This window comes from Barbus barbus (assembly GCF_936440315.1).
Source record: "Barbus barbus genome assembly, chromosome: 38".
NCBI lineage: Eukaryota > Metazoa > Chordata > Actinopteri > Cypriniformes > Cyprinidae > Barbus > Barbus barbus.
The window spans coordinates 19,869,406-19,881,728 of record NC_136716.1 but is presented as its reverse complement, the minus strand read 5'-3'; the positions used below and the strand labels follow the sequence as shown (position 1 = coordinate 19,881,728).

Genomic DNA, 12,323 nt, shown 5'->3' with positions numbered 1-12,323 from the left:
TACAAAATGAACTTTTTGCCACCTCCCACTGGCAATTTACTTTACATAAATATTTTTTACAGTTCTTAAAACTGTAACTTGCATTGCTTTATTTTTGAAAAAATATATTTTTGTCTCAGTAGGATTTTTTTTTTTTTAAATAACAGGTTTTTCCATCAACACCTTACATTAGACAATTACATTGTGATTTTGCTACTCGTATGACTCACATGGAATTCTAAGTCAAAAAATTCTAATCAAATCAATTAAAAAATAATAAAATAAAATAAAATAAATATTCCATGCATGCATGCTGCTAGTGGCACTCACTGTTATGCTGCTAGTCCCTGTGAGGGAAGGTGTGCTGCTGTCAGTGCCAGGTGGCTCGCTGTGTGTCTGTGTGGGTGTGTAGATAGTGAGGGCTGCGGCGTGCTCAGGGACCGGACTGGGCCCCGTGTAGTCCTGCCCAGGGTGGGTGTATTCGCCAGGCAACCCATTCTGAGGTGGAGGGGGAGGATACTGCGCTGGAGCGTACGGCTGAGCCATGGCTTCTGGGGGAGCAGGGGCCTCCTGGTTACCCTGGAATGAAAGAAGGAGGGAGATTTTATCAGTTTTATTCTTACATATCTCATACTAATCCAGATTTTCGGGCTCTTCAAGGAACAATGCCTGCAATGAGACGTGACATGAGCGATCATCACAAGTGCCCTGTATGCCTGGGTCGTGATTACACATGAGAGGAGAGAATGGGACCTAATTCCATGATAATGGCTGAACAACTTGCAGAGCAACTACTGCACCTGACAATCTGAACCTAAATCATATACAATGATAAGCCTCAGATATTAAAACCACTTATAGTGATTAAATCCAAGCGCTGATTCAGATCCCTGTTCTTGCTGGCAAAAGGAATATTCCCCTATACACTTTTCACCTGATATTCAAATGTATTAAGTGTTAAAAGAAGAAATATTGAAAAACCTACAAATATTTGTTACACATAAACAGTTCATAGTAGCTACTGTACATCGTTCAAACTTCAAAAATAGCCAAACACCAGCATGATAACACCATAAATGTAGTCCAAATTACTTGTGCTCTGTGTTCAAAGTCTTCTAATGCCATACAACAGATAATGTGAGGAACAAAGCAAAGTTTAGATTATTTGCTGATAATTCTGGCCTCCAGAACTCTAGAGCCTCTCTGAATCAGTGAGTTGAAACTGAGAATTAGATCTGTAAACAACTCGTTCTTTTGAGATAGCTCTTTTAAATTATTTGGACTGATTACGTTCTCAAGTTCAGCTCACTCAATAATCTTCAAAAGAAAAGTTTATCAAAAAATAACACCATTTCTGTGTGTTCCTCACATACATCTATCTAAAAACTTACAGGACTTTTGGAGCTTAAAAATATGGAAATAAATATTACATGAAGATTCATCAAAATTCTCCTTTTTGTGTTCAACAAAAGAAAAAAGCATACAAATTTGCAACAAGATAAGGGTGAGTAAATGATTACAGAGTTGTAATATTTGGGTGTACTGTTCCTTCCTTCTGAGGCATGATTTTTCTTTGTCTTATCAGAGAAAAGCAGCAGCATCTGAGACGCGTGGCTGCTGAATGGCTTTGTCTGGGCCCTATCATATCAGCTCTCAGAGAACATTAGAGGACTGCGTTATCATTACAAGGCAACAAACTTACTTTATAGAGCAACGCTCGATAGATTTGCAACCCAAGCGACAGGGTTCTAAATTGCTCTCTTGGCAAGCAGCATGTGTGAGATCAATTAACTGATAAATTTTTGATTATAACCTTTGATTTAAATTACAGGTTTCTAATACAAGCTGCTGTTTCCCCTTTTCCCGGCCTCTCTCGTCTTTTCCGTCATATTCACCACCCTCTGTTTCACTCATTCTGTCTCACTTACGCTCTCTCTCTTGCTCTCTGTCTCCGCGCTGGAATTAAATGAGTATCTACCCCCTCATTTAGGTCTCTGTGTGAAGAGGTGTCTTTCTTTCGCGCTGTGTATCAGCATGTAAATGAATGTGCTTTTTCTTTCTTCTCATCCATTTCTCTCCATTGAAGAGGATGCAAATGAGATTCTTTACTCTGTTGCTTTCCCGTTCGTTTTGAGTCACCGAAGAACACGATGTTTTCTAATCTTATCAGCGAACATTAGGATGTGGCGGTGCGTCATTTTTCTCTCTTCCTCTGACAGGTGTCATCATTTGTGCTAGTGGAAACTGGCTTAGTGACTGTTCTTGAAGTGCAGCTTAAAGGCCCAATGAGAAAAGCTGCTTGATGAGTGCAGTTTCTGTCCTGAGTTGGCGTATTTCCTGTTCAGACAGGAAGTTTGGGTGGAACAGAGGGGATCTGAACTTTTTCAGAAAGTTATTAGTATATAAAATAATAGTCATTTTTTATAAAATAATAGAATTCCATATAAAAGAGTAAATTATATAAAATAAAGCAACTGTAACAGACAAAAGTCCCAAAGAAACTGTAATTTTCATTTTGTTTTGGTCTGCACATTAAAGTGTTTCATTGATACTACAGATGATCATATGGCTTATTTTAGGGAGAGTGTGTATTGTGAGATGATGAGAGATGAGAAGTACTCATTTGGACATAATGCAGGTGTGTTAGTGTGTTGATGTGCAAGAGCTGTTTGTGTGTGTGTAATGACAGATGAGGGGCTACTCTCTGGGGCAGAGTGCTGTTGTCAGCACAGGTGCAACTGGGTCATCCGTACAAAGTGTATTGTGTGTTTTTCTGTAAATGTGTGTTTGTGTATTGTACATGTCTGAATGTTGCTATATAAAAGCCGCTTACCCCGAGGGACTCATATCAACGTATTAATCTTATACAAATTTAGGACCTTGGAGTTTGACCCGGTCCTGAGAGCTCATGGCAAAGAGAGGCAATAACAGCTCCTTTAACCAACCTCTGGGTAATGGGATCTCTGTTGCACTTACTGTGCCTGCTCCTTAATTAATCAAAATCTGATGAGCTTAAAAAAATAAAAACACCAGGCACCCCTGGTCACAGACGACTTCTTGTTTGGAACCACACAAGTATTTTGGACAGACAATAATATTCCTGAATCTGAACTCAATATGAATTGAGAAAGCAAACAGAAAGCAGAATTGCATTTTGATTTAATGAAGTAGAATTAAAACTAATTGAAATTGAGAGAAAGAAAAAAGTCTAATTCTTTCTTTTTTAAAAATGAAATATGTATAAAGGTTTATGTATAAAAATTTAAGTGTAAAAATATAAAATATTATATTAATATTAAAAACATTAAAAATAACATGTTTATATAAAACATTTATAAAATAACTAAATTATTAAAATAACAATATAATGAAAAGATATTAGTGTAATCTAGTATTAAATTATTTTAGAAAAAAAAAAGAATGCTTATAAAATAATGATTCAAATGAATACAATTAAAAAAATATATAAATCTGAGGTGCTTGAGAGCTGTTGGCTCTTGAGGATTCATGTTTGAGTACATCCTACGGTCATTTCCCAATCCCATTCTCTCAACTTTCCTGTCTTTCTCAATTGTTCTATAATATGGGCTAAAAAGCCCATAAATAAAATTACAAAAAGAGAAAATCTCAGCAGAATTTGGTCACCTCCGCCTTTTCAACCGTTGTCCATTACAGAAGGCCAATGAAGAGCCGTAGGAAACACAGAGCCTTTCTTTCCCATTTCTGCTTGATTGTTATTAACCTTTTTTCACTGACTAAGCAGCATTAGGCAGCGGCAGCAGCTTTGGCTGGGGAGGGATGCAGTTTAATAGAAGTGGGGAGAAATGCATTAATGTAAATGTAGTGGAAACAATGAGAGGCCCGGCCATTGACATGTTGGCAAACAAATGAGGCTGTCCTCTCAATTAGAGTCAATGCTCCATTATCCAAATGAAAAACGCACTCTTCCATGGCCAAACGCACGACGGACAGGCGTGGAGGGGTGAGAAGGAGTGAGGAATAAGGAAGCTGGGATTTTATTACTTCTCAGTTCTTTCTATGTGTTTGCACTTTATTACAAGTGTCTCAAAGTTCCAGAAGCTCAAACCGAGACGCTGACGCAACACGCGGTGTGCTAAGCATTGATGTACAGTTCCGTTTTGATGAAACATGTACAGTTTGATACACAAACACACAAGCCCATGCATACAACTTCAGTTACGTGGGGCGCCGAACTCAAGGTTTGACAAGTGCGGGTGTTCTATTGATTAGATGTGGAAGTTTGTCTCTCTCTGTCTACGTGTCCGTCCATCTAACTCTGCATCTCTTGCTTTCATCCCATTCCTCAAGTTGCACCACTCAGGCCATGTCTGACTCTCTCCTAGTCACACAGAGGAAAAAGAGCGAGGCAGCCCATAGCCTGGGGTGGATATTGTAATTCACTAAAACATTAAGCAGTATTGATGCAGCACCCCGTCTCAAAGCACCAATGAGGGTGAGGTCTGTCCAGCAGCCTGAAAAACAGTAGATAAGACTGAAAGGGAGGGGTGGTCTTCACTCTATCTTGGAATGTGGGCAGAAAGCAAGGTGGTGGTGGGGGGATCCGGGTGAGGTGCTCGCACGCCCATAAAGTCTGCCGGAAATGGTTTTCGCTTGAAATCACCTTATTATTTCTGTGTGTGTTGACTCCGCGCTATGAAATATTCAGTGAGCTAAACGGACGAGTAAGCCACATTTTCCAAAGATAAGATGAAGGATGGAGAGCAGGTTCCTTTGCATCAGGAGGGCTATGAGGCGGATGAAACAGTCAGTAATCTAGCCTCACATTTTCGACGTGTTTTTTCCAGCTCTTGCACCTGCAAACAACATAATGTGCTTTGTTTTCTCCATTTTACACCTGTGCTGAAGGTGTTTGGTCTCTAAACCTGTCTGGCCTATGTTTGTATTTTTTTGTTGCTTCTATGTGCATTAGTTAGTTTTTTTTTGGAAGGTTAAGCGAAAATGACCTAAGAGAGCTGACGCCCGATTAGCTCCCATTAGATCCGCCTGCGGTCACAGAGAGCTTGAGTGATGACCTGAGCTTGTACCATACTCCACCACAGACGCCGAGAGGATGTGCGGTAAAACCAAACCTCTGGGACTGTCCGTCATCGCAGTGGTCAGAGAGTGACCACTACATGATGTGAGGTTACGGAGAGACGAGAGACCGATGAGAGAGAAAAGTTGTGGTGAAATGTCTAAAATCAGTTGAAAGAGTTCCTCAGAACTCGGGTGCTTGATTCAGTTGAGAAGCCTTTTAAATTCTAATGGAATTCCTGCTCATAGGATGCAGAAATTCCAATGTTAATTTACTTGAAATTACAAATGCAGAATTTGAGATAATCCAGTAACAAACAAGTCTTGTATTTAATATTACGGTTTGATATATTATATCTTATATTTAACTTGAAAAGCAAAGTTTGTCAAGATAAACTTTGAATATTGTTGTTATAAGCTTGTTTGAAAAGTTTAAAAAGCCTTGAAGTTTGACGGTTATAAGGCGAGACAGATAGATAGATAGATAAATAGATTATAAAAAAATAATATAATATACTATAATATAATATAATTGGATATTTTTTTAAACTAGAACAGGAGTCAAATAAAAGTTGAAATATAAAAAACAAACAGAAAATATTATTTAAAATAATGCTAGAAATGATTAATTAATGCTTTAATAACATTTTCTCAAATATACATTTACTTAACAATCATTTAATTCCTAAATGTATATTTCATGTAAAACTAAGTGTCCTAAAAGTAAAAAAAAAGTTTAAACAGTAAAAACAACAATATAAGACATTATTAAATTAACGTTTTGTATTATTAAAATAATACAATTAAAAAAATTAATAACATTAATTCCTCAATGTGTATTTTTTAAAAATTGAACAGAAAACTTTAAAAAAAGTTTAGTTCTTTTAAACTGAAACCAGACAGACATGGGCTAATCATGTTAACATGCTTTGAATTTCAGTTTACATTTCTATTTCTGTCAATTCAAAGTTAATTTACAATTCAATGTTCATGAATTCAAACAGAGAGAGAGTCAATTCTTAAATTCTGATTTTGTCCAAGTCCACTGTACATTACAGCAGTGCTGAAGAGCCTTTAGCACCACGGACAGCTCCCATTATACACTGGGTGAAAGGGAACAGCTGTAACATCAGAGATCTGACCTCTCTGTGTCTTATCACACATTTAATATTCCTATAGGAGTCCACAGACTGAATAACACAAATTCTGTTCGCATACCTCTCAGCCTCCGTTATACAGTCAAACCCGACATGATTTAAAAATGGCCATTACTGTTATGAGAAGTGCCAAACCACACAAGAAATACATACAGGCTTCATATAGGGAAGCCAAAACAAACCGTTCATCCTTCATCTTACAGAGGCAGACTGCGAGACTGAACTGAGAATGACGTGGGGCCATGGAGCGGAGAAAAATCACTCACTATGTGATTTTGTTTTTGATAAACTTAAATCAGAAATTGATATTTAATACAGCCCTCCACTGCGGCAGCTTTTATTTAATCAGTGCCCTTTCCACATCGTTCTGTAGAATAAGACTCCGATAGCTTATAGATGTGGAAGACAGAAACGAGAGAGCGAGTGTGAGAGAGAACCGAAGGAGGAGAGAGAAAGATTTCCATCAATATGACTGAAGCCATGCGACACTAAAAACATCCTTCGATCCTTGTCGTCAAATTGCGCCCGTAAATGATTTCCGCGATGAGCTAAATGGTATTATCCACCCCCAACCCCTATTCCTCCACCCTCCGCCAGCCTCAGAGCCCCAGCCGATGCTCGCTAAATGAATTTATTTCCTTCCCAATGGGGAGAGTGAGTGGGGCATCCTAGTCATTCAAGCCAGGATTTAACCCTTAGCCTTACCACTGGGACCACAAACAGCCACTCTACAGGTTGCAAGACTAATGGAGCCCAAGATTGCCAATAACTCAAGACCTTTCATCAGTTTCAAAGGGAGGCCTTATGCAATTTTTGATCAACACTGTTGGCAAATGCTTGCGAAAGCTCGACACAAACATGGGAAGGAATAAAAATCCTCAGTGGAGCAGATCACGGATGCTCACAGCTCTGTTTGAAGTTTGAGATGTTTTGCGAGTGAGTTGGACAGGCGTGTAAGTGACTGTCACCAGACCAGAGAGGATGGAAGATGCCGCTACATCAAGAACTACACTAATATGACCACAGAACAAAACAGGACATTTTCATAGGAATCTATTGGCTCAAACACACATTATACACACATCAAAGTCACTTCTTTTGAAATTAATGGGAAAAAAGCCTGAAAGAAATAATAATAATATCAAAGTACTAATGTCTGTGCATGTTTACGACAGGCAGTAAAAAAATAATATAATGGTTTGGAAAAAAGACAAAAATTGTAACTTATTTAACCCTCGCTTTGAGTTTCTCAATGAGGCTAAAATTTATATTAACTGCCCCTGATTGAGTTAGAAACTGGAGGTGTTGCTTGCTTTGCTAAGGGAATCCCTTTTGTGTCGTAGTCTTTGCAGACAGGGGGGTTCCCCGAAGTGTCTGATTGGTTGAGAGTTCAGTAGTCGTGAAGTGACGTCTTGGGAAGCCGATGGAGTTGTGGCTGGTAGAAGTTTTGAGGCGGTCACAGACTCCAGTTGAACTCGGAGACGAGGCGTGGCGGCAAAACTTAACTGAGTACACGAAACTCACAACGGAAAAGAAAAGAAATTAAAGTAAAAGAATAAAAGGATGTAAAGAGACTATTGGTTGGTTTTCTTATCATTGTGGTAGCAGCTGGCACGTGGGCCAGAGTACGCTCAAAGAGCAGCGTCAAAACGCGGTGGCAAAAGAGAAGAGGAGGAGAAGGGAGAGGACCAAGAGGTTGTAAGAGCATTTTTAAAAAGAAGAGGAGAAGGGTGACTAAGAGAGAGTTGGATGGTGTCCTGAGTTTTTAAACTCTTCTGGCTTTAAACTCTCCTGGCTTCTGGACACATCCCCTCTGGTGTCTTGACCAATTAGATAGGCTATTATCTTAGCTAGGGGTGTTCTTTCCATCATAAATCAGCATGTTATCAGTCACATGGTCCGAATTTTACAGATTCTTGCAAAGTATAATTTTGGATGTGATTTCTATAACCAGAATATGATACATTTGACAAAGAATTGATTGGAAGAAACATTTAAAGCATGATTTTTCACACTCATACATACCAAACACGCATCTTAATCCTTCAGCTATTCAATAATGATTAAAAAGACATACATAATATTTGATTAAAACATGATAGTCTAATATGTGGGTTACAAACATAATATGGGATTCTGCATAGAAATGTCCTTTTAGGATGATTTTGTGCATATGAAAAAGAAAGTCTTTGTATAGTTCTATGGAGAACGAAGGCATGTTCTTTAGACAAAGGAATTTTGGTTTGGTCTGTCTTCTATGTGGGGGAGAAGTCAGTCTAAGCAAGCTCATGAATTCAATCGTGGAACACGTGATGGCCATCTCTTTGACCATCAGTCTTGATTATTTGCCCCAAATTTGACGGTCTCCTTCCTGAATTGGAATTATCAATAAGTGTTCTTTTGTCTCAAGGTTGTAAGCTGTGTTGTGAAAGAGGCTTGCTGGTTAGTTTGCTTGCTTCAGACTAGTTGGAGCTAGGAATCTGATTTACGACTGTTTCCTTGGGCCTCTCTGTGGGATTCCAGCTCCTCATGTTTCAATGTTCTGATCGCATCTTAAATTTGTCTGATTCAGTCTCTGATATTCTACAAAATATTATAAAAAATATACAAAAGTATTATAATAATTAAAATAAAATAAAGTGTTATATTGCAATATAATAATTTATTCCTGTCACAGAAAGGTTGAATTTTCAGCAGCCATTATGCCAGTATTTTCTTCAGTGCTCAAGAAAAATGTAATATTATTATAAATATTATTAGCAAAACAGTTGTGCTTCTGCATATTTTTATGGAAAGAGTGATATATTTTTTTTTTCAGGATTCTTTGACAAAACGTTCAAAAGAGCAGTATCTGAAAAAGAAAACATTCGAGTCAACTAAATTTGTGCATGAGAGTAAAATGCTATTTGTAAAAGATAATCTATATACAGAAAAGTATGTATATTAAAAAAAAAAATATTAGAAAAACTGAATTACTTTTCCAAAGTTTATTTTCCTTATCTCATTGGCAAATTTCTTTATTAATTAATTTATTATTATTTAAATTATCAATCTAACAGAGCTGAATGAGATTTATGGTTAAACAACAACAATTTGTCAATGAGGTAAGAAATAAATACTGTATAAAATACAAATATTAAAATAATAATATATTTTAATGTAATTTTTATTACCATTACAGCCACTTCTTTGGTGTATACTGATGCTTTGGCAATATTATATGTAAAACAATCATCCCAATAAAGTACTTTGAAACTGAAATTGAAATTGAGTGAAGGGTGAATTTGGGCCGGCCGGGGCCAGCCGGTATTGATCTGCTCTCAGCGGAGCACTTCCATAGCTGCAGGCCTCGTGCGACGCCTCCAGTCTGATTACTGAGAACCACTCTGCTGGTGCAAATTGGATTGAAAAGCCCCTCCCAAGCGTACTTAGGAAATCATTTCCAAGGCTAGGCTGCTGCTTGTATCGCGTCGGCCAGGCACAGGTCCTTCCTGGTGCCCCCAAGTGCTTTGGGGACAGACCTTGTGAGAAGCTCTGTTACCGTGCGCATGTTTGTTTGGGTACGGCTAGGATCCCCCCTCTTATTCGCAGACGTAATCTATTTTAATCTATGAGTCATAGGGTCCATTTCCCCTCTCCCTGCCATTCCGCCAATGGATTCATTCTCTTTTCTACTACATAGTCACATGCACACACACACACACACACACTAGCACTCCTTACTGAGTGTGTGTGAACTCAAGCGTAAGAATGAGAGCTGCTGTGGTGTGTCTGTCTCTCCTAGTTGTAACACCGTGACACAAAGCAGGTTTGAAGGGTGAAATTTAGCACTGTGAGAGAGCAGCGGCCTTTGTGTGTGTGTCTTAAAATGGTGAGCACAGTCACGTAGGAATGCTATTGTTTTTTCCAGATGATAAAATCCTCTGTGGTGACAGGAGTGTGAGATGTATGAGTGATTTCCCGTGCAAACGGCAGACGGGACTTGGGATCAACAGAAGCCCAAAGGTCTGCTGCATTCGAGAGAAGAGCAGGCACAGAGGAGAAGTAGCTGTTAAGTTTGGAGAGTGAGAATTGTTTCCTTATGTAACTGTATCTCTCTGAGACGCCTAACACTGACCAAATAATGTGTACCAGAGGAAAATGTTATTGCTAAAAAGATAATAAAACTATCTAAACTTTATTAAAACAACAAATCTATTAGAGAAAGAAAACTGTTTAAGATATTAGGACTTGCCTTTCTAAAACGTTTCTAATGTTTACTTATATAACGGTGTGTGTGTGCACTTTGGATGGGTTAATTGCAGAGCACAAATTCCGAGTATGGGTCAGCATACTTGCCATATGTCATGTCACTTTCACTTTTCACTTTTTATAGTTTTTGTCTAGTTTCAAGTATTAACCTAACAAAATTTAATGAGATTTATGGTTAAAACAACAACAATTTGCCAATGAGGTAAGAAAAATAACATTTAAAACAATTTTTTTTTGCCTGAAAAGCCAAAAAATGCTGAATTTTTGCTTCAAGTACTGTAACTTTATATTTTTAAGGATGTTTATACTTTCACTGGAAAACAATACAAAAATACTGAATAAAATATGTTGCAGTATTTATAAAATATGTTTATGTACCAACTTTACTTCTGATATATTTTCTAAAATACATTATGAGATAATTATAAAAAAATGGAATCTCTAGAAACAACACATAGATAAATAGCACATTAGATAAATAGAATTCTAAGATGGATGGATGGATGCATGGATGGATTGGTAGGTAGGTAGGTAGAGATAGATAGATAGATAGATAGATAGATAGATAGATAGATAGATAGATAGATAGATAGATAGATAGATAGATAGATAGATAGATAGATAGATAGATAGAATAGTATAACATAAAATAGTCGAATGATACATTCACAGACACAAATACTGTTCACATACATTTGATGTTTAACATTCAGTTATGTGGAACAGAAGCAATGTCACAAATGTCACAAAATGCCTTGTCGTGAGCTGGTTAAGATAAAAATGATGAGGGACATTATAGGCAGAGAAACAACAACTCACACATGCATGTCCACAAAACCGTACAAAAACATACAGCACGTTCCTATAGAGTTCTCTCTGTAAAGCCCTGTGGTGATGTGCACAAGAGAACATCTTAGATATGCAGACATTCAACATTAAAGACAGCACTGCCTCTCTATGTCCCAGCAGGTGAACAGTAAGGACGTAACATTGCACCCGCAGGACCCGAGCACATGTCTCTATGCCCCCTAAAGCTCCCAGTCAAAGACTAATACAGGGAAGGGGGGCACTTCAAAAGCAGTAAACAACTATTTCTCATATATTCCTCCCTCGGAGCTAGTGTGGATGGTAATATATAAATAAGCTGCTTTTATATTCTTTGAACTCCAATAAAAGCAAAAAATCTAGGATATTAAATCAAAAGAAGTACATGACGGTTCTGTATTAACATTCGGTTTTCCCATATGTTTTAACCCACCCATTTTTTCCAGACTGTGGGAGTTCTAATGTACAAAAGTGTATGGGATAACATACACACATATGCTGCGAATAGTGCGGACAGAGTAAACAGGAAGCATATCTTCTTTTGCTATAGTTAATATTGATGGTTATCTCCAGACTTCAGACGGAGGGAGACACTGGGGGACGATTTTCCCAAAACACAGCAGACATTTAGTCAGTAAACAAAAATATCGGCGGTCTAGGAGGATCCATTTTAATTATACAAATCACACCATTTTCATTGCTCTCTGCTTTCTCCTTTCCCATTCGCTCGTTCAAAAATTTTTTAAGCTTGCGCTAATCATAGACTCTCGGGGCCGATCGCTCCCTGCGCCCACTGCACAGAATGAGAAACAAACTCATTTAAAAGACTCGAAAATGTGTTATTCTCATCTCTAATAAAACGGAAAACACAAAAGCTGCCTAGTGCAAGTCAATAATACACTTTCAGGAATCCTTGATAAAACCTAGAGAGAAGGAATAGAGAGAGTTTGGCTCAGGTTTAGTGATGACATCCTGCTGACGATGGCTTTAACCTTCATGTTCTGTTTGGGGCCTCAGAGGCTTTCATTTTAATATCTCAAACTTAACATCAGGTTA

The 12,323-nt window shown here is 37.9% G+C and overlaps 1 protein-coding gene across 1 annotated transcript in view; it reads right to left on the bottom strand.

Moving 5' to 3' along the window:
• Positions 1-12,323, bottom strand: part of LOC306857993 (RNA binding protein fox-1 homolog 3-like) — a gene marked incomplete at its 3' end in the record, with an annotated part of 143,801 nt that overhangs the window by 39,315 nt on the left and 92,163 nt on the right. Inside the window, exon 2 of the mRNA XM_079398326.1 lies at positions 310-558. Coding sequence (XP_079254452.1) covers positions 310-525 — 216 coding nt within the window. The 5' untranslated portion in view covers positions 526-558. The remainder of the gene's footprint in view (positions 1-309; positions 559-12,323) is intronic.